Source organism: Filicampus tigris, chromosome 5 (genome assembly GCF_054856515.1).
Source record: "Filicampus tigris isolate MCC_2025a chromosome 5, RoL_Ftig_1.0, whole genome shotgun sequence".
NCBI classification, from domain to species: Eukaryota; Metazoa; Chordata; class Actinopteri; order Syngnathiformes; family Syngnathidae; genus Filicampus; species Filicampus tigris.
The window spans coordinates 3,286,361-3,308,715 of record NC_141221.1 but is presented as its reverse complement, the minus strand read 5'-3'; the positions used below and the strand labels follow the sequence as shown (position 1 = coordinate 3,308,715).

Sequence of the window (22,355 nt, the reverse complement as noted above, 5' to 3'; positions counted from 1 at the left end):
GGTATCTTTTTCATCATATAAATAAAATACTTGAAATACAGCTCTTTTTTTGTCCTACATCATGATTAAATACAAGTTTCATCGCAAATTAAAGTATTTCTTCAGTTTTGGTTGAGTAATTTGTGCAGCATGTAGCCTGGCATACATAGTGGAGGGAAAACTATAAAAAAAAACTTGATCGCTGCTTTGCGGGTGTAAATGTAGATTTTAGTGGCGATTCTACAGTTTCAGCAATCTTACGATGGTATTGCTAACTAGCATCACGTCCATGTCCTGGTTGAATGAGGTCACACTTGAGAGGCATTCGTGTGCCAGTGTTTCGTTTACATTTTGTTCGTAAAATGGCAAGCATTCTCAAATGAATGACATCACGTGGTAACAGACGTGCTACCGCAGTGATAGCTGTTGTTAAAAAAATATCATAAAAATAATCATTTACACAGTCGGTGTCTTACGTGCGTATAAATGTAGAAAACAAGTAGAAAAAATATAGCACGGTTAACAATCGTATCTATCTATCTATCTATCTATCTATCTATCTATCTATCTATCTATCTATCTATCTATCTATCTATCTATCTATATATATATATATATATATATATACACACACATGTGAAGTCGAGATGGATAAATTGTCCCTATGTATAATTATATGCAACTGTGATCACTCAGTGACGATTTATCGTACGTACATTTGTAAAATATGTTGACCACCCCCATTTTATTACGTTGAATGGACGTGTCCAGCTCGAACTAACTATTTGATTTTTTTTGTGGACAAAAACATTTAACGTTATTTCATCTTTATCGCAATGACAATCTGGCGCTATGAAACTAACACATATTTCAATTTTTGAATATATTCGGACGCGTTCAAATTACATACGTTTTGTTGTAATACGACTACGTTACTAGCTGGGGTACCCCTGCCATTGTCATGGACTCTTCCTGCCACTTCCTTGTTCGAACTTTTGTTTTGGCGAAGGCTTGGGCTTAAGTTTAGTGAGACTGCCACCACTCTGGTTTATTTTTCGAGAAATGTCAACGCCATGACCGATAATAATCGTAGAAGTTGGCTGGGAGAGGGCATAGCTACTGTCGTCGCGTCTAGAAGAAGCTCGCTAACGTTGCTACAAGGCTCCACATAGAGTGAAGATGTCCGCAGCTAATGTTAGCGAAGACATTCGAATGGAGTTCCCACTGCACTCCTCAGTTTGGGAGAATAATTACAGGAAGCTGGAGCAGCAAATTACACTATTGCAGGTTAGTAAAAGCAACTGTACAGCCGGAAATGCAAAGTATTTATAACATTTGTTCGCTTAACGAAGCTAGGAAACTGCTACGAGGAAATAGTAGGCCGCCTGTTTGACAGATCCTGCACTGCCACACGTTTGGCGTTAAATATGTACCCAAATTCGCTTTCTGTTGACTGCTTTCCATTTTATAACTAGTACCATCTTAAATTAGTCATTTACATATCATTAAACACGTACAGTCACCGGTCACAAATATACACCTGATTAATTTTGATGACGTTGACAAACACATATTACATTTTACACCATTTTTTTTTACATGTACTTATAGTTGTCACATTAAAGTGAGGGAAAACGTGTGCAGTTGTAATGTGTTGTTATGGAGACTAACTACGTATGCCCGTTTTATCCACCTCTTAAATGCAGTAAGGCACATATTGTACATTTATTGATTTATTTATTTGTTTTTAAGACTTTTATGCGCAAGTATACACCTTTACGTGTTTGTTTTTAATTTCCCTTATTATTTTGTGTTGTTCTTATATAGATATGTAAAAGTGCAACCAGTACCTATTCATTTCAAATAAAACGTTTAATTCAAATAAAAAATGTCTTGCGTCACACCGGCAGACAAAAATGTCACAAAAGGTATACATTGAAAGTAATGGTGATCTCGTCTCAGTCAGTGTGAAATCTGGGCACCTTTAATCGAACAGAACGCTATGTTGTTGTATGAGTAGCAAAAGATGGCTACCTCGGCTAATTCTACCAGCTGCCATCTCGTGAAAGGAATGTTGTTTGTTCTGCATGTCACTATATATCACTGGTATACAAAGATAGTACAAAGTTGTTATTTTTAGCTGGAACTAGGACCTTGGTAATGGTGGGTGGAATTATGACCTGTTCCAAGTACAAATCAGTGTGCGACCTCTGATAGGTTGTTATCTTTTTTTTATTTTATTATTAAATATCACAATATCCTATCATTTGAATAGTGGTGTGGGTCTGTCGACTTTTTATATCCTCTGTAGAATAATGATTCTCGAATACAAATAATGTCAGAAGGAGCTCAAATCATCTTGTTATTGTGGAGGAGTTTGTTGCAGTGACTTCAGTCCATCGCAACTGATTTGTAACAGTAACTCTTAAATGTTGTCTCAAATAATCGGTAAAAAGCTGTCCTTATTTAATGAGCTCCAAATTTATTGTGATGGAATTTGACAAAGACATTTAATGTTGTTATGAAGTATTATGTACAGTATGCTATGCATTCACTCAGTAATGTGTTAATTGTGTCATGATGAAGAGCTATGTCGCGCTCCCTTTTCGTAACATTTTATGAAATGCATTTCTTTTGGAATTCCTCAGAATGACATTGAGACTGTGGATCCGAGAGGTCGGACACCTTTGCACCTGGCTGTGTCACTTGGACACATGGAGTCGGTGAGAGTCCTCCTGAGACATGGAGCTCAGGTTATGAAAGAAAATGCCAATAATTGGACAGGTCAGCATTTAATCAAGCCGTGCACTGCTCTTTCCTGGGTGTGTCTCACCGATGTACATTATTTTGCTTTTCCTCCAAGTTGTAACTCTTTATCTGCCGGTAAACATTTGTCTTTGTTCTGTCTATCTAGTGCTGCAGGAAGCCGTCAGCACGGGAGATCCAGAGATGGTTCAGTTAGTTCTGCAACGGAGGGACTACCTGAAAGCATCCACTGCTTTGGAAGGAGTACCTGGGCTTTTGTCAAAGATCCGAGAGGTTTTACTTACAACATTTTTCCCCCCTTTATTTTGAGCAACCCATCATTTGATTTCCGACTCAAACCCGTTGCTTTATTTCTGTTTTTCATCAACAGTCACCAGACTTCTATATGGAAATGAAGTGGGAATTCACCAGCTGGAGTAAATTCTGTTTGAAATTAGAGCACGTCTTTTGTTTTTCTTTGCACGTTGACTGTCTGGGCTGTAAAAACATTGTTGTACTGCAACATAAAACTATACACATTGACACAAAGGCTTTTCAGGTCATACTGGACTAACTACATTATATACCTCCTGTATTAAAATGACTCTACTTCCTTTTTATTTGTATTTTAAAAAAAATGATTTCCTTCATACACTGTTGCTTCACAGTCCCTCTCGTGTCCCGGGTTTGCCCAAGTGATGTGTGTCACATTTGGAAAAGTGGAGCAAGCCTTCGCGTGGATGCCACTCTTTTAGGCTTTGAGAACATGACTTGGATCAGAGGGCGAAGGAGCTACCTTTTCAGAGGAGACGGTGAGTGTCTATGACACAATAAAGAGAGTGGCCTTACCTGATCGAAATGTAACTAAAGGTGCACCTTGGCAGATTCGTGCGCAGAGTTGATGGAGGTGAACCATGACGATCAAGTGGTGGACACAGAGCGTTTCATCATTTCGCAAGAGATGGAGGATGTCACGCTCGAGTCAATGCAGCCAGCGGAGCAAGAGGTGGCCAAAAGGTTGACCACGCCGATTGTCAACACCTACTTGGACACCAAGGACATTGCTTTCGAGAGGCAAGGGTCTCATTGCGTTCACTTATTGGCTCCTTCACAGCTTGCATTCTATGCTTGCCCTCAACTCCACTTGGATGGGATTTCTTTCATTTTTACCGCGCTGACAGATTATTTGAGCGGTAGATCTTGAGCTTTGAGATGTTGCTGCTTTACATGATCCAATCTCATGAATAATCTTACTTTCAGTTTCAGGAAATCATTTCACTTACAGCTTTTTATCACCCGCATTGCATGTTCAATGACAGCACATGGTGCACTTTCCCTTCTAATGATATTTTTCTTTTTGGTTGTCTTTTGATAGGAACAAGACTGGGATTTGGGGCTGGAGGACAGACAAAACCGAAGTAGTCAACGGATTTGAAACAAAGGTTCAAATAAATGTTCCTTCTATCAATTAAAAAGAACTAAAGAATGTGTACTTTCAAAGCAAACAATTTCTGTTAACTACAGTCATTTGACATTGCTTTCTTAGGTTTTCGGTGTGAATAATGTGAATGTGGTCATCAGGACGAGGACTGAACATCTTACAGATGAGGAGAAAGCCAGGATAAAAAGTAGGTGGAAGAAAATGGCATTTCTACCTTAAATGGGGACTTATTTACTTTGTAAGTACTTGCGTTCAATGCAAAGTGTAAAATTACACAACTAAGTAAACTTTTTGTGAGCTGCCCACGTCTGAAAATGTCTCTGTGAGCAAGAGCCCTTGTGAATTTTGTAAAGAGCCAGCAAAGTCATGGAGCAATCAAACAAGTGCCCTTCATAAGAAAAGAAAAGAGCGGATGCCGAATTTAATCACAAGACACACTTAGACTTGTCAATAAATGTAGCAGTGTGACGCATGACATTGTCAAACACACATACTTTTTTGGGCTTTTTGACGTGGCAGCGCTTCAGCCGTCAAAAGTTGTTCTCTCGCTCTGGAACTTCAGCCAGTCTAGCTGCCAAGTCGTTGGTGGAGAATCTTAGTGCAGAATATGGCTATTATGTTAATTAGCCCCACTGTTGCGCAACAGTGGGTGCATAAGTGCAGAAAGGCTGACTCACAGACATATTTTTCCAAATGAGCAGACAGCTAACGATTTACTTTGTTGTTTAATTTCCCAGTTGATGGTTGGCCAGGCACTCTGGAGTGGACAGCCACCTGTTTGTACACAAACATGAAACAGTCAATGTTCCATAATATGTCCCGTTTAAGACATGCAACGGCATACATAAATGTCAGCACTGTGTTTTGTGTTTGTGTGAGCGTGCGTGTAAAGCTTTGTTTTTGCACAATCGTGAATGTGGATTTTCTCCTAAAAGGTGAAAGGAACATTTTGGAGTCTCTGCTTGGGACTGTTGAACAGCACATAAGTGCTCAAGGGGTAATGCGCGCATCCTGTGATCAAACACTTTTGACTACATGCACTTCACAACCACAACAGGCTACCCATGCACATTCCAAGGAGATCCAATCCAAGAGCTACTTCAAAAGTTACCAAAAGATCATGAGAATGGCACTCTTCTAACAAAGAGCAAAACTGGGAAAGAAATGTGTCTCCATTTGTCGGTTAGCGAGCTACTTCCTGCTTCCAAGAGCATGACATAAAACGTTACAAATAGACTGGAAGTGACATTTTGATGTAGTTTAGTGACGGAAGCAGCAAAAAGGGAGTGGAAACTCGTTAATCTCTACCCTTTTCAGGATCAGAATTTTCGCCATAGTTTCATGGCAATCGGTCAATTGCTTTCATGCAATACCACAAACTAACTCACAGATTGATTGCTTTAACAACACGTCTGTTTTTGTAGTTTGCAGTGTGTTCAATTGATCATTTGGTGCATTCTGCCGCCACAGTGTGATCCCTCTCTGACCGTGCCACGTGTACATGCAGGCAAAATTCGGGTTAAGGTCAAAAGTCAGATTTCTGAAACGTTTTAGAAAAAGCCGTTTACTCATATTCATGTCACGCACACCACAGGAATAAAGCCGTCGGTTTCCTCCGCGTACCAAAAGTGTGCCACCGCGTTGCGTCTTGAGTTTCACCACGATTGTTTGCCACTACTTGTGTATTTCCGGCGAGTTGCGTGCCAGACATACGGACTTGTACACACGTATATATATATATATGTCTACACACTGCGTGATTTTTGTCATAGAGACAGAAAATAATGTGAAGACACCGCAGAGAAATCAATGTACTCAAGTTAGGCTCGCTGCGACGAGGATGCCATGCTTAGAAGCACTTCCTGTACTACAAAGACCAAGAGACCTTGTGGTTGAGCATGCACAGAGTGTCCGCCTGTCCGGTGCGATCGGGGAATTCTCATCGGCATATACATGCGCACATATTCGGGTTAGGAAAGGAGTAACCCAGGCATGATATTCAGAATTTGAAAAACCCGAATAGTGGCATATTTGGGTTATTGCGTGCGTTTACATGGCTTTTAAAAAAAATAAATATATACTTCCAATATTCGGAGTTTAATTGACTGCATGTAAACATAGCCAGTGTCAGGCAAAACTGAGATTATCTTGGCAGTGAATTTGAATACAGTTCATGTTGGATGTCAATAGATTGTGCATTTGTACCTAATTTTGTCTGGCAGGTGGATTTATTTCAAACCAGCTGATGCGATGTGTGCTTAATGTTAACAGGACCTGACACTTGAATATGCAACTGCCACAAATCCCACAGCCATCACTCCAGAGGAATATTTCAATCCCAATTTCAATTTGGGGAACAGAGACATCGGTCGACCGATTGAGCTAAGCGTGCGAACACAGAAGTCAGACAACGATCCATAAGCCACTTCAAAACCTACTTTTCAACTGTAGTCTGCATCAGCATTCAAGCAGCGTTGCCTTCTCACACAGGTTTAAAGGGACACTGTGGATGAGCGAAGAGCATCCTCTGTCCCTGGTGGAGCAGGTGACCCCCATTATTGACCTCATGGCTCGGACCAGCTCGCATTTTGCACGGCTACGAGACTTTGTCACGCTGAAGTTCCCTCCTGGATTTCCTATCAAAATTGGTGATTGCCAATTGACCATGAGAAAATGCACTTTTTTTTTTTAAATTGTGAGCATCAAAATGATGTGATTTCTTCTGTTTTGCAGAGATCCCTCTATTTCATGTGCTGAATGCCAGGATTACTTTCGGTAACGTTAATAAATGCAGCACTGACGAGGAAGCCAACATATCACCGGCCGGCACACCGTCGTCCTCCGGAGATGACGAAGAGGCCAGAGGTAGAAACATACTCAGCTGCGCAACCGACGGTTTCAAACGCTGTCTTTGCTCCTCAACTGTGGCTTTCGCGTGTTATCAAGTACCTCCAACATTCCGGGTGTGTCCGTCGGTGTTTGCGATACCCGACAACTACCACCGGCGAGGGGGCAGCCGTCACCACGCCCACGCGTCCACTCACGATGAGGAGTTTTTGCAGTACGCCATCCATCAAAGTCTCTTGGATTCCCACATAAACTCAGACCAAGTAAGGCCTCACCGATCGTTCCTCATTTGCTTCCATTTTTCCTACCCCCTTATTCACTGTATCGGGGATTGTCGTTGCTGCAGGAGGGCACCGGGAACGATCCGCACAGCGAATGCACTGACGTTATGGTCAACAGCCAGAGTGACAGGTAGCTTTTCACGTGATAATATAGATAACCACCACTGAAAATATTCATGATGTCATTGTAGACATTGACTGTAATTTGATCAATCCCAACACTAGGTGAAGCAAACACATTTCATAGAGTACATTCTGGCAGGTGGATACGGAGATTATTTGCACCTTCTGCCATTGAGTGGAAGAGCATTTCAGTTTCCTTCCTGTCACAAAGATAATGTACTTTTTTTTTTACAGAAAATAAATGATAATTATCGGAACAATCGCGACATACACCGGTGGTCTGGCATGGCCATGCATTTCTGATTCAGATGCAGACTTTCCATCTCACCCGACACGCCATGGCCTCTGTGATTCCAGGAGTATCCCAGAGGGGGTGCTAGTGCACTATGGCGACACCTCCAGCCCCACAAGCACCTTCTCCACCTCGAGCCATGACTCCGAGCTCCACTTGGCCATGGAGCTCTCTGCGCGGGCACAAGAGCGAGAGGAGCGGCTGAGGAAGCAGGAGGATGAGGAGCTGGAGCGAATTTTGCAGCTGTCACTCACTGAGAAGTAGAAGGAAGACGAGGGAATCAAAGTCGATCGGAAAGCGGCCGCCTCACCTCAGTGACAATTGACACTTCCTGTCTTCTATGCAACAGCAGATTTTCCCTTTACCAGCCTGATCTTGCACCGGCAAAACTTTTCCTCATCTCAACTTTTTAAAGGGTGTTTTGGGCTAAAAGGATGCATGTTATTACTTATCTACATGCTGAGTCTTCCAGCGTGACCAATGGGCTCTGAGGTGTCGCGGGCTTTTAGTACTGTCAACGGCAACCCCATCATCTGCGTCTTACAGCAGCTCCCACGAATGTTATCAAAAATGACTACTTACGCTGACTCCGCAAAAATTGGAACTCCTACTTTACTCTTAGATGCCAGAGCACAGTTTATATGGCTCTAATCCTAAATCCCTGAGGTGATAGTTTGTGGAATCTAAATCTTCCCACAGCCTTATTTTGCTGAGGACCATGAAGGGGTTAACGCTACAAGCCATTTCCATTGCGTAACGGAAATCTCAGGGTCAAGTTTTAACAACCCTCACTTTGGAAGTAAGTTTATAAACTACTGGTAATTTCATATACGATATCTCTCTGCCATACTACTAACTAAAAGTACATGCAGGTTTCTTGTACTATTCAGAAGGCCAAGAAGAAAACGCTGCAAGAGAATGAGCGTTTCTGCAGCAACTGTATATATAATGTTCTTTTGTTTTAAGTGGAATTTGTACTTCTTTTTTTGCTACCTGAGCAAATACCAGCATTAATGCCTCAGTTCCAAAAACGCAACAGCAAGCTGTGCAAGCAGTCTTGATATTCCTGAAGGTAGTCGGCCTTGATCCTCCTGTAGCCACAAACAACTGCGAACCTCGTGAGTGCGTGCAAGCACGTCTGCCATATCAGGATTCAATGATTCGTTATTCCAGCATGTGCCAACAGACAGTTTGTCTGTGGCTCGATGGAAAGTTTAGCTTGTGCCACTCAAAACGTTTGAAGTTCCCCCCCCCCCCTTATCTGATAGGAATCAAGTAGTACCCTCCGTGATGTTGAATAACCACTACTGTAGTTATTTTACATATGACCAACCACTAACTTGAGCGCTTTCTGCAAATCTTTCCCTCCGTGGTACATGATGGACAAACGAGACGTTATATCATTTTGCCAACCGTTTAAAAAAAGGCCAACTTTTGGTTCAGTCAACCGAGATCTTTGTAACATAACATTTGAGCTGCAGCTGTTCTTAAAATAAAAGCACTTTATTTCCATAAATACTCTGACAGACAGTGACTCCATGCAATTTGAGAATGCAGACACATTCAGAAAAGTTTTGGTACACTTTTCACACGACTCCTTCAATAAAATTCAGCTGTATCAGAGATGATGCCTTTATCAAATTGGGTTGAAGTTGAAAAAAAAAAAACCATTTAAATATGATGAAACAATTATTGTGACTTGACAATAGTATGTGATAAATAAGACCTGTGAGAAAATCATTAATTTGATATACGCACAAGAAAGCAAACCATCTGAGGGAAAAAAACAACCAATCAAAGACAGATGGCATGACTTGTGTGGGTTCAATCATTTGTTGCACACTGCCGGCCCACAACCACGCCTTGCGCTGACCTGTGACCTCATCATACTCTTGTAATGGTGTATGACTATGACACTAACGCAGCCTTATTCAAACTGCGCTCAGCAGTTCCAAATTCCCACCGAGCCATTAGTAAAGGATGCACCATTGCCTTTTTTTTCCCCTGTAGCTCATCTCATCCTTGAAATGGGAAAAGCCAGAGCTTTCTTTTGTAGCAATGAAAGACACATCTTGTTCTGCGGTCTACTTCTCATCTAAACAAAGTCAAGTCAAATGTATTTATATAGCCCTTAATCATAGTTAAGTCTCAAAGGGCTTCGCATGCCCATAGCTGACAACATATTAACGACATCTCCTGATCTTAACAAGGAAAAACTAAAAACAAAACAAACAAATAAAAAAAAATCTGGGAAAAAATGAGAAACCTTGAGAAGGGGCCACAGATGGGGGAATCTCCCTTCCAGGGTGATCAGGCTGCAATGCACCATCGGCAAATGTCCGCATGTTTACTCCCTGGTAGGCTGCTACGTCAGCACTTCCAAATATGGGCACACTGGCCACCAGGGCAACGTCAACGTTCTGTGAGCATGTGCCCCACGTGTCACAATGTGTGAGTGCAGTATGCTAAGGGCTTAAATGTTAACGGTTTGTGGTTTTATTTTTTGCTAGGCTGCCGGGGCGTTCCTGTGAGGAATAATTGGAACCTTGTCAGTCACACCTTCTGTTTCTGGTTGGTTGTTTTTCTTTGGGTGCGGTGGTTTCTTGTATACCAAATTAGAGATACTAGACAAGGCCGGAGATTTGTTCACATAAAATATTTATCATGTCCCGTACTACTACCAAGTCATAATGACTGGTTAAACAAAAATGACAATTTTTTTTTTTTTAACTGCCAACTCCCACTTTAAAACATTGCATTCAGACTTGTGCTTTTAGTTTACAATGGTGTAGAACTGCATCAAACTGTGCAGTCTTTTTTTTTAAATACGATTCTTGTATTGGATCTCATTCAACCGTGTAGGTTTAATGAACAACATTTGGCTCAAGTAGAATTGAAAACACCCAAAACATTTATTTACATTGTGAGGTCAAGGAGGTGCATCTAGCATCATATTTAGTCTTCACTCAGAATAAATAAAAGATACATACATAACTCAAGTATGGATTGCACTCAATTTCTACAACCATCATTTGTAAACAGTGTACTATATATTACATGAGGTGGGATCAAGGTGCCCCTAATAAATGGACAAGTGGCAGAGCCACTCCAAGGCCCACCTTTCTCTGGCGGGTGGATTTGATGACCATTGAGTGGCCCCTTAGGTTGTGTTTGATTTCGAGTCTTTGTCTCGGTGATTGAGGAGTGGAGACACGCTCAGCGCCTGGGTAGAGGCTTGTACACGCACACTGCCATGATGATCATCAGCAGCAGCAAGACACCGAGGACGCTCCCCAGCGTGACTGTACACAAAAACCCACATCAATGTACTGTATTCAATTGTTAAGGCTTAGTTGACAGTTTTGTGATTGTCGCTACAGCTCGTCAGAGAAAAGGGCAAAACAAGGAAATTCAGGCGTGGTCAAACCCCCGGGAACACTTGGAGCTAATCATCCGCGCTTTAATTGGTGTTTTATTTCTTACCCAGATTTTGCTTCTGTAAGACCACGTAAGGTCTCTCGGCGACTGTCGACTCTTCGTCTTGTCCACCTACCAATAGCACCAGTGACATCATGAATAAAGCCCGTGGAACGGCAGCTAGCATCACAGCACTGGAAGCGAAAGAAAGGATGGTGATGAGATGCTGTTGGTGATGTTGAGCGTAAATGATGAGAGAGACCGCTTCCGCTATGGGCTACGGGATCAGATCAGGGTCCTAAAACCGTTGCGTAGTTTCGACTGAGCTCAAATGAACATAATGGAATGGAACATTCAAATTGTGGAACTAATAAGATTAAACCAGTAAGCACAGTAAGTATGCCTATACAAAGAAAATACGATCATATGTTTTGGTGATTTGCATCTGTGACCTACTGCACTTTACCGAGTGAGGACATCGTGTTAATCAAAAAAGCTATCACTAGCATGCAAATTTAGCAATTAGTCAAATGTTGAATTAGTAGAGGCGCAACGTCGTGCCTGTCGTGTCAGTGAAATCTGAATTTTATTTTATTTTTGAAGTAAACTACACGCTGGCCTGATTGTGGAAGCAGCATTGAGTGGGAATTCACATATCATTTGCCTCAAGGTGGGCCTGACAATGTCAAATTGTCCAAAGCAATTGCATGGTTGCGATTATAGATTTGCATCCCAAAAAAAAAAAAAAAAAAACATGACAGAAAAATGTGCATCCATTTGTCATAGTGTAGCAACTTTTCTGTGGCATCAATAAACTCAAGGTGAAATATTTAAACGTTTAAAATATTTAATAACTGATTAATATCTTTTAAAATAAATTCACAATGCTACATAACAAAACTGGTATGTTGGCGTCAGCCTCAAATTTTTTCCGAGCAGATTGATTGATTGGAAAAATGACTCTTCTTTTAGAGACATCCGATAATTGGGCCATTGCTGACTTTGATCAGAAGCCGGTTATTAGTGCACCCCTTAAAGTTTTTGATGGAATTGTGTTGAGGAAAAAAAGATTGAAGATGTAATCAACCACAAAAGATGGTCGTCAGTTACTTTGGGCGATCAACCGGGTAATGTGATGAAACTAAGAATAGTTGCAGCAGATCCATGTATCCATATAAAACTATTGTAGTCACCCCTGGTTGTTGATACATGGAACCAAAGTTGGATCACCATGCAGCAGCCATGTTCACAGGTCTTGGTGGTCGGGCTAGCCGTAAGACCTACAGTAAAAACAGTATCAAATCTTACTGGAAACCATCATGCAATTGTGAGGCCTCCATCACGTTTCTCATCTCTGAAATGTCAAAGAGCAATCCAGAATTGAAATAAAGGTCAAGCTCCTTGAGGTTATATCCTTACATAATTACTTTGCATGACTGATGTACAGTACATGGCCTTTACCTCCATCCCTATAGAACTTGTTTGTGTGCACCGATTCTTCACACACAGTTGTCCTGATTTGCAGAAAAGCCTTTTGAGAGATGGGATGTAACAATTAATGCACTGTTAGCTTTGCTGTTGGTATGGAGGGTTGGATAATCTGGTGTTCAAATGATCCATCCATCCATTATCTAACAACTGGGGTGAGAGCCTGGGGTCAATAATACGCATCCTCTACTTTAATGTTTGGGGAATACAGTATACAGTAATGTAGTTCCCTGAGAAGTCTATTTGGTGTAATCGGTTTTAAACAAATTGCTGATCTCTGAATACACGAACAATTCTTTCATGAAATCTTTTCATTATGTTATTAAGAATTAACGCATCAAATCCATTTGATTTATTGTCGATTGGACACATTTCCCTTTGACTCAGTGTCAAGCTGCTCATGTTTGGTAGGTAGACGAGCAGCATCCTATTAAGAAACATCTCTTTTATGTGTTTGCTGTTGGCGACTTCAATAGTCAGTGACACAAAGAAGCTTTGAATGTCGGCTAGAAGCTCAATACTGTATGTTATAAGCTACTTTATGGTCTTGTGTACGTTCCTACCTGTTGTCTTTGAAGTGACGGTGCTCGGTTCCCTCAACACCAAAAAGAAAAAAAGACATCTAAAAAGGCCTTTAATTCACTATAATGTGTTTACATGTAAGTTGTTTGTTTCGTGTTTCACTCCTCAGTAGATGTACAGTACTGTTTACCCTGTGGGAAATTGTCTGCCATCGGACACAAAAAAACCCAAGTGTGTTTCTTCTTATTTCTTAAGATCAGATATTTTTGTGTGTTTCAAAATTAGCATGCCGGTTAAATTTGATTTGAAATGTAAGCCACCTATAAAATGTAGTTAAGTTTGCCATCTCATAAACAATACATAAAACGATTAGTGCAATTTCTTCCTTTTTTTTGTAGTAATAGTTGAATTTCACTCCTTCTCTTAGAGAACAGGAAAAGCACCCCGAATAAATAACTTACAGTGCAATTTATGTGCTATAATTAATTTGGACATTTACTGAAACAATGTCATACATAAAGCAATCATCACTTTTCTTATCACATTACTCAATGGGTAAAAATGTTAGAGCGCTTGTAAGTTTACACATTTGACTAATGTTGAAAAACAAACAGGTGTCTTCACTTATCAAGTGAAAACACCGTGTGGAGTGGCACAATATCAATACAACGTTTACCCATTTTATACAGTGACATATTTAGGAATATTAAGGCAAAAGAGGCTATTTGAAGATCAGTGAAGAATCAGACGGATCAAGTATCTATTTTCAGATGTTTTCATTTTCATTCGAAAATGTTTGGCAGCTGGTATAGAATCCTGCACATCAGGTGTATAATGATGCTGTATGACAAATACTTACATATAGTAAAAGTGTCAAGGTCACTGTTAAAAAACAACGTGTCTTCAAACTGCTGCCAGAAGTACATCAATCAAATCATGTGTTAATGATATCAAATCACACAGAAAACATTATTCGGTCAAAAAAAAAAAAAATAGCTGAACACACATCTAACTTTTATTATATTTGTAAAACAGCAATTGACTTGAGGAAATACCCCCATGCAAGGCAATGCACGTTGTTATTTTCCTTCCTTATCGTACGTCAGTGTGAGAAAAATACTAGAAACAGACTTTTAGAGACTAATGCTATGAAACACCAACTTGTGAAAACTTTACACTGCCCCGTGGATGCAGACATATCTGTGAGCACACAAACAAGTATTTATTTTAAAATTTTAGCAAAATTGACCTTTTAATTCAGCATATGCTTGATAAGTAAAAAAAAAAAAAAAAAAAAAAAAAAGAACATGAACTGTAAACAGTCATTATGTCACAGATAAAACTCTTAAGATACAAGACGGATAAGTGTATTTGTTTCCTCTGCAGAATCTTTCTACGGGACGATGGCCATGTTTAGGCTGTCGGCGTGAATGTCTGGTAAGGTCCTCTCCGGTCTCAGACACACAGCCAGCCTCTGTCAGTTGGGAAGCGATTCCATTGACAACATGCAATAAGTTTTCTACCCAATGCGCACATTTTTGCTCAATTTCTTTTGTGTATTTTTTCACAGACCTGTTTGAGAGAGCCTGGCGTCCACACCATTTTGTAAACCATGTAAATGGGGATCCACATTAAGGACGAAAAGCCAATGATGTATCCCACTGTGATGCTCCAGTCCGGGTACTGATAGTCAAACAATGTGAGTAGTGGGGCTTTCAGCAGTGAACTCACCATGATATACTGAAAACAGAGGGCAAACATGACATGATTACCATACAAGTGACACAGAATTCTTCCTATCCTGGGCGCAATTTGGGTTCAAGTGAATTCTTTACATTCATGAATATGCATCCAGGCTGGGAATGTGGCAAAAGAGTGAACAATGTGAGTTTGTTGACACTGTTTGCGGAAATATATTCCATAATATACTTTAATTAATGTATGGACGGAAAAAACAGTTCGATTTTATTTTTATTCATATGTTGGACGATTTTGAGGAAACGCTATAATCGAGATCATTCTGAACAATTTTACTGAGAAATTATATGACTAATGTTAGATTAAAATGTAAGGTGCCTTTAGATATGAGTTTAATTTGTTCTGTGAACATAACTCAAAACACTCTCAAATCTCAAATAGTCTTTCCCCATTGTAATGAATGGAAATGGCATTTCTCTGTTTCATTAATTTAGCCACTTGGGGCCAGTATAGTACAGACACAAACAAAGAAGACTTTCACAACTACTGTAAGTGACTCAGCAAGCTGCCGTAATATTAATAGTTTTTCACAGAGGATATATGCCTGGGAGGATTATGTCTGTCTCCTTGTGTCGCTGCACCATTTGTGTTCAAGTATGTTACGTAAAGCGTTATAACGCCAGAACACAGATGGCCAGGACCGGCCCAGGAAAATTCACATATTTTCTCAAAATTCTCGATGGCCACCCCGCCCCTGTTCTCTGCCTTTGTTGTTGAAAAATTGATCTTTCATACAAGCATTGGAGCATGGAATACATTCAGAAACTGTTGTATTTTGTACATTAGGTCAGTGAAAGAACAGATCGTTTGGTCTTTTTGAATTGGCATTTTTAGGAAGTGCCCAGCGGCCCCCTGGTAAATCTGGGGAAAAAATGGCCCATCCCCGAAGTAGATAATGTATGTGAATTCAGTATTTATATAAATGTTTGCAATAACAACGCAGACAATTTCAGGCATGTTGAAATATTTTCATCCAAATTTGTACCAAAATAAAAAGGGACTTCTTACCGCCAGAAAGGCTGGACTGATGGCAACCCAGCACACCTTCCAAAAGAGTCCTGGTGCTTTGCCCAGCATGGCTTCAACATCATTGCTGAATCTGTTGATACCTGAAAGCAAGAGATGGGACGAGAAAACGCCGATAGTTTTCTATCTTACAGTTGATTCTCTTATTGCTGTTGTTTGTGGGGAAACAATTGCGCAATCAATCAATCTCGTGTTTACCATAGAACCAAGCAACCGCAATGGCCTCAAGGAATCCCACAGCAATGATGGAACATCCTACCCCAAATTCCTCCAGCAGCTTCACAACATAGGCACCGCCCTGCCATTCAGCTAGCGTTAATACATTTTTTTTTTTTTTTGTCCTGAAATACATCATCTAGACCAATGACAGGATGACCAAGTGGTCAAAAATCGAAAAACAACAGCAACATACATTGGTAAGAGTACTCAAAGAGCCCAGAAAGCAGACCAGCACCAAGCAAAGGACAAAAAGTTCACGTCTCTGAGAGAACTGATCGGGGTATTCATCCAACACGGCTGTGATGATCGCTTCCAGCCCACCAAACTGAAACAAATAAAGAGGAATTGTCCTCACAGTGTTACATTATTTCGGGCTCTCTATCACAACACGTACATTTTTAATATATCCACTATCTGTGATTTGTGGGGAATTACGTTCCAAGTGATGATGTCATTCGACTTGATTGTGTACTGAAAACAGATTTCAGGACGTACCGTGCTGTCCAGCCCCAGAGTGATCATCATCACAAAAAATATGATGGCGAAGAAGGTTGAGCCCATCATGTTGGCGATGGCCTCGGGGTACGTGATGAAGAGTAAACTGGGTCCTGAGATCATGGCAACATATTGTGAGGTCAGTGTAAATGTGGATAATGCTTGATGACTTGGGATCACCTTTGTCTCTGGCCACATCCTCAACTTTCACTTTCCTCATCTCCGCCATGTAGCCCAGCACTGTAAAGATGACGAACCCTGACACGAAACTGGTCACACAGTTCACCAAACTGGTCACAATGGCATCACTAAAGGAGCATAGAAGAAAACGTGGACTTGTATATCTTCATCAAAGGGACTCGATAAATACCAGTGTATTCTTAATAATGATTTTCTGAATCCTGAATATCTCATCCTCTCACGTCACATCATGTATTCCACGCTATTGAATCAGAAAAGGGATCTTCATTTTGCTAACCGCATCAGCCGCACACATCGGTCAAATTTGGGGTTTAAAATCAAATTTTGCTTCTCTGCTTGCAACATCGCATTTTTAGTCGCCATATCTTGTCCGTGCACATCCACAACTATTCTACCGCTGCGCTTATACGTCTTACAAATAATTGCCTTTCAAATGTTTCATCTGTTGGCCGATCCAATGCGTCAAATTTGGTAAGTGAGAGGGGAAGTCAACCCCCAAATTTTCTTTACAAGAATATGTTCTATGCAGGCCCACTAGTTGAAACATGGCATTCTGATTAATATTGCATTTGTGGAATATGAGTTAAACAGTAAAATCCACCCATTTTTGTCCATCTCAGAGGGCGGCCATTTTGTCACTTGCTGTCGACTGAACAACCAATCATGGCTCAACTTGAGAAAGCGGGTAAGCCACGATTGCTCGTTACCTAAGGCCTGAGCAACTGTGATGTCATTATCAGCCGACAGAAGTGACAAAATGGCCGCCCCCTGAGATGGCTAAAAATGGGTGGATTTTGCTGCTAAACTTGTATTCCAAAAACGCAATATTAATTAGAATGCCATGTTTATTTTAGTAAAGGGGCATAGAACATATTGTTGCAAAGAATTTTTTTTTTTTTTGGGTGGCGGGTGGGTTGGCTTTCTCTTTAAGATGGTGTCTGTCCAAAAATAGATATAATACTATATAAATATATTTTATGAATTACCATATGATAAAAGAAAAATACAGGGTGTTCCAAAAAATGCCAACCTTTTTGTAATCCAATAACACAGTCTGACACATTTTCAATGAGTGTAAAAACGAAAACTTAAGTTTAACATTATCTTATGTTAGGTTTTTTTTTCAAGGTTGGAGATTGACATTCTCTAGTGATGAAAAGGCACTCCAAAATCTATATCCAAATCCATATCTAATTGAATATGCGGTCGGTATATTTTTCCTTTAAACAATTCAATGTGAAGCCTATTTAATTCCATTTGCCTCGGACAAATAGTGTAATCAAACGCAATAACTGGCTGGGATTATACGACGCGTTCAATCGGAGGATTCCGTTCTTACCGATAGCAATTGTTAGTAAAAGGGTTGTAGCTGGAGAGTGCCAGGAGCACTCCAAAACCTGGACCGAGGGAGAAGAAGATCTGAGCAGCAGCATCCACCCACACCTTTAAAAAAAATGCGGAGAGGAAAACATGACTCTGCAAATGCAAAACGTAACTGTAACGAAATCATTATACTCAAGGCGAAACCCCCAATAACTCATCATTGTTATTTGCCCAAAGTATGTGGAAGCTCAACGGTGTTATGTCATTCAAAGCATACACTGTAGCAGCCATGTTGCCACCCAGCTGTACGCAGGAAGATCTAAAGAGCAGCGTGTTAAAAAGAAGAGGGCAGCGTTGTGAGTCAGAAAAGGGAGGCCTTTGTTAATGGGCAGAAAATCTAAACCAATTATGCATCTTATTATGCCGCTCTGTAGCTTATTTATGCATCTCATTTCATCTCATCCATATTCGCCTCCTACCAAGGGAGGCGCACACAGGCTTTAGCAAAACCACCTCACGGAGCCAGAGGGAGAGAGATACAGGAGCAGCCTTTGATTATCGGTTTCTCAAAGGATCACACATCTGATAGATATAAAATCATATTGGTACTATTATTATTATTATTGCATCGTCATCTGATTTTGACCAGTATCTAAAATTTCAAAAAGATACGAGAACGTGGCAAAAGGCTAAAATCATTTCAGAAAATGGGATGATTTTCATTTTCTATCTTGTCAAAAAGGGTTACATGACGAAAATGATTCAAATGGTTTCTCAGTACAGGCATACTCAATGTTCTGAATTAATAGTGATTAGAATGCGCTATAATCTTGAGCATGGCATAACCTTGAATCTAGACCAGTGTAATGAAATGGAAACGTGTAAAGATACTTTTGCGGAAATTATGTTTCTTGAGCCCCTTTAGTCTTTTACACCCCGAACACAAGCTGATCAATTGCATTTTAGATTTTTCATGATCTAACTGTGCATTTTAGAGTGTTCACAAAAGAGGCAGAAAAACTGCTGAAGTTGAAAGAGGTCATGCGGCAAATTCAAACCTTGGACTATAAACGTTTATCCTGTAACTTGTAACCATTCAGTAAAAAAAAGGATATCCCAAGGCATAACTCCTTTGGATATGTTTACTTTTCAGATAATTGGACCACTCACACTGGTTTCCAGCAGCTTCTCCCAATTGGGTTTGAGATAAAATTCCACACCCCTCCAAGCACCTGGCAGAGTTGCACCGCGGATCAAAAGGATGAAAAGGACAATGTAGGGCAGAGTGGCGGTCACCCATACAACCTGGGTGCAAAGGAGATAAGTAATCGTCATCTGTTGTGTGAGGAAAGGAGAAAAAAAAAAAAAGCGGTGACAATGTGTTACCTTTCCGGAAGTCTTCACCCCCTTCCAGAGACTGAAGTACACAATGGTGAAAATGAGAAAAAGGCAGAGTATCAGCTGCCAGCGAACACCTCCCACATTTGCCAGACCCGACGACTTGTGGATCTCAAGGACGTTCCTCCTGTTAGGATTGAGCACATCCTGCCATCAGAGCACACGTTCGACATGCAAGACTCGACTCCAAGCAAGACACTTTCAGTTGATTCATCCGACATACTTTTGCTTTTTAGTCACACTTACGTGCACTTACGTGTAAAATTCCTCTGCCGGAGATCTGGAAGAATTCGTCCAGGTGACATTGTCCGTGCCAAAATAATTGGTGCAGTTGTCGGTGTTCCACGCGTTGTCACAGTTTGTCCATGGCAAGATGGTGGAGAAGGAAGAGTAGAAGTAGAAGAGGGCCCAGGCGATGATGGTGTTGTAGTAGAAGGAAACATACAAAGCGATGACGCAAATGGCATAACCGATACCTAAAAACACAAAGAAAGTAGTGCCCAATAATATAAAACAAATATACAAAAAATGTATTTGTCATCTTTCTAATAGTATTTTGGTTACCTTACTATGACATATGAAAGGACAGATTTCTTGATAGACCTTTTTTTTTTTTAATTCGATAATCAAGTGTGAAGTGTACCTAGTAAAAAAAAATTCCCTCCAAATCTGGGCGGTATTTAGCTTACCTTTGAAAATGGGACAGATGTGTTTCCATATGGATATGGCGCCAGTTCTGTGGAACTGTCCCAGAGCCAGCTCCATATAAAAGAGTGGCACCCCACCAAAGATAGCCATCAGGATATAAGGGATAAGGAAAGCTCCTGCACGCTCAAACGCACACACACATGCACACGAGCCAAAATTAAGATGCACAGTCACACAAATGATGCAGAATGATGTACAGTATGCGGGTTACATTTTTCTGCTTTTAATTTCGTTATCAAGTGTGGTTTGTGCTATAGATGGGATTTACAATAATTGAATCTAAATTAATTTGTACCGTAATCACATTTAATTTGTGAGAAAAACGGACTGCTCCTAAACAAATGTCATCCTAATATATGTATCTATTTAAGAATTGCATTTCATTTGTTTAGAAACCTTAAGGATGTTTTCACACTCATTATTCTTTTAATCACAGTGCTTATGTCTTGATTTTTTTTTTTTTTTTTTTTTTGACGTGCTGGTCAGATTAAGTGTAATTATTCCTCTTAAATGCTGAATGTGCTTGTATTCTAAACATGACACAAAATAAATAGCATATACTATTGTAGAATATAATTTAAACACTCTTTCATGGAAAGTATGTTTGTTGTTCTAGCAACGAGCTACTTTCAGAACCATGGACAGTGTGTGTGCACGGTCAGGGTGTTTTCGGATTATTCTCTGATGATTTAAAATGACATGCGAATACTTAACATAAATTAACGATGGTGAAAAAAAAAAAAAAAACAATCTTACCGCCACCGTTCTGGTAACATATGTAAGGAAACCTCCAAACATTTCCCAAGTCCACAGCAAAGCCCACGACAGACAAGAGAAAGTCCATCTTTTTGCTCCATTTGTCCCTTGAGTCCGTCTGCGTGATGATCGGCACCGGGACCGCGTTGTTGGACGTGTATCCGGGCTTTGGGGAGCCGTGGTGGCTCAGACTACCGGCCATGACCGCCGAGATGTGTTAGGCCACCGGACTGCGAAAAGTCAGCCAGAGGAGCGGCACCATGAGGGTGGGGGTGGGGGGACCTTCTCCTTTCGTGGTAACAGGGTGCTGTGGGCGGGGCCTGGATATACACCTGAATTCCGGTAAGAGAGACATCAGAGAGGATTTTTGACACTTCAATGACAATAGAAGGATTTTGTCGTGGCCTGTGCTGAAGTTCAGCTTGATGAAGTCACATTTGAATTGTTCAGACAAGTTTTAAAGGCAGATTAAATGTATGAGTATTAGAGCAATGACAGTGGTCATATTTTCACTAGGTGCTTGGCGACGTCCATGAAGTGTAGTTGTATAGTGTGTTGGTGTTCATGTTACCTCTTTCATTTCTTTAATATTTTTCCTCACACTTTTTGGGGGGGCTTTGGTGGCCTGGGCCTACCCAATCGGATACTACTTCACTTATTCAGTGACCACACATTTTTTTCTAAGTTATTCTTTTTCTTATTAAAGCGGATGTCAACCCAAACATATTTTTTTTAAGAATATGTTCTATTCAAGCCCACTAGTTGAAACAGGACATTCTGATTAATATTGCTTTTGTGGAATAAGTGTCAATGCACTCGTTTTTAGCCATTTCAGGGTGCGGCCATTTTGTCTTCTGTCGACTGAAAATGACATCACAACTGCTCACAATGACCAATCACCGCTCAGATTCAGAAAACAGGTCAGCCGTGATTGGTCGTTGTGAGCAGTTGTGATGTCATTTTCAGTCGACAGAAGACAAAATGGCCGACCCCGGAGATGGCTAAAAATTGGTGGACTAACTCTTATTCCACAAACGCAATATTTATCAGAATGCCCTGTTTCAACCAGTGGGCTTGCATAGAACATATCCTTGAAAAAAAAATGTTTGCGTTGACTTCCACTTTAAGACACATTCAGATGCCCACTCACGAACAGTCCGAAAGATAATCCCTGATAAGTGAGTCTGGTTTGTTGTCAAAATGTCTTTTTTACTCAAATAATAAGCCACATTTGACCAGCAAGAAGGCTGCATATATGAGGTTTGATGCAGGAAGCTCTTAATACTGCACCTTGAGCCAACTGAACTGCCTGATCAAGAATTAATATGGTTTAGAA

At 40.5% G+C, this 22,355-nt stretch overlaps 2 protein-coding genes and 1 long non-coding RNA gene across 3 annotated transcripts; 2 read left to right on the top strand and 1 right to left on the bottom strand.

Moving 5' to 3' along the window:
• The first annotated feature begins 749 nt into the window (after positions 1–749).
• ankrd13a (ankyrin repeat domain 13A) lies at positions 750–9,224 on the top strand. Its single transcript, XM_086029733.1, has 15 exons — positions 750–1,266; positions 2,628–2,763; positions 2,894–3,018; positions 3,116–3,161; positions 3,393–3,536; positions 3,609–3,798; positions 4,100–4,166; positions 4,271–4,352; positions 5,101–5,162; positions 6,437–6,567; positions 6,656–6,813; positions 6,899–7,030; positions 7,112–7,275; positions 7,359–7,423; positions 7,774–9,224. The coding sequence occupies exons 1-15, from the start codon at positions 1,159–1,161 to the stop codon at positions 7,970–7,972; spliced, it is 1,809 nt and encodes a 602-aa protein (XP_085885859.1). The 5' UTR covers positions 750–1,158; the 3' UTR covers positions 7,973–9,224.
• A 1,894-nt stretch (positions 9,225–11,118) lies between these two features.
• Positions 11,119–20,839, top strand: LOC147146903 (uncharacterized). Its single transcript, XR_015086706.1, has 5 exons — positions 11,119–11,518; positions 14,522–14,572; positions 14,706–14,834; positions 16,620–16,772; positions 19,311–20,839. It is a non-coding gene; the product is annotated as an uncharacterized LOC147146903 (long non-coding RNA).
• On the bottom strand, positions 13,309–21,267 carry slc6a4b (solute carrier family 6 member 4b). The gene is made up of 13 exons (XM_086029734.1): positions 21,020–21,267; positions 20,245–20,379; positions 19,812–20,031; positions 19,544–19,682; positions 19,328–19,462; positions 18,174–18,277; positions 16,814–16,941; positions 16,634–16,746; positions 16,332–16,463; positions 16,118–16,217; positions 15,902–16,002; positions 14,708–14,875; positions 13,309–14,609 (listed from the first exon to the last, which is right to left on the bottom strand). The coding sequence occupies exons 1-13, from the start codon at positions 21,219–21,221 to the stop codon at positions 14,529–14,531; spliced, it is 1,758 nt and encodes a 585-aa protein (XP_085885860.1). The 5' UTR covers positions 21,222–21,267; the 3' UTR covers positions 13,309–14,528.
• Positions 21,268–22,355: the final 1,088 nt, after the last annotated feature.

What these genes read in the sequence shown, in the direction of transcription:
- ankrd13a (XM_086029733.1), top strand. Translation starts at nt 1,159, where the DNA reads ATGTCCGCAGCTAATGTTAGCGAAGACATTCGAATGGAGTTCCCACTG. An exon ending in AGCAAATTACACTATTGCAG is followed by an intron (nt 1,267 to 2,627) that starts GTTAGTAAAAGC and finishes GGAATTCCTCAG; the next exon opens with AATGACATTGAGACTGTGGA. An exon ending in CTACCTTTTCAGAGGAGACG is followed by an intron (nt 3,537 to 3,608) that starts GTGAGTGTCTAT and finishes GCACCTTGGCAG; the next exon opens with ATTCGTGCGCAGAGTTGATG.
- slc6a4b (XM_086029734.1), bottom strand. Translation starts at nt 21,221, where the DNA reads ATGGCCGGTAGTCTGAGCCACCACGGCTCCCCAAAGCCCGGATACACG. An exon ending in GGATGTGGCCAGAGACAAAG is followed by an intron (nt 16,747 to 16,813) that starts GTGATCCCAAGT and finishes CCATGATCTCAG; the next exon opens with GACCCAGTTTACTCTTCATC. An exon ending in CTCTGGGGCTGGACAGCACG is followed by an intron (nt 16,464 to 16,633) that starts GTACGTCCTGAA and finishes TATTTGTTTCAG; the next exon opens with TTTGGTGGGCTGGAAGCGAT.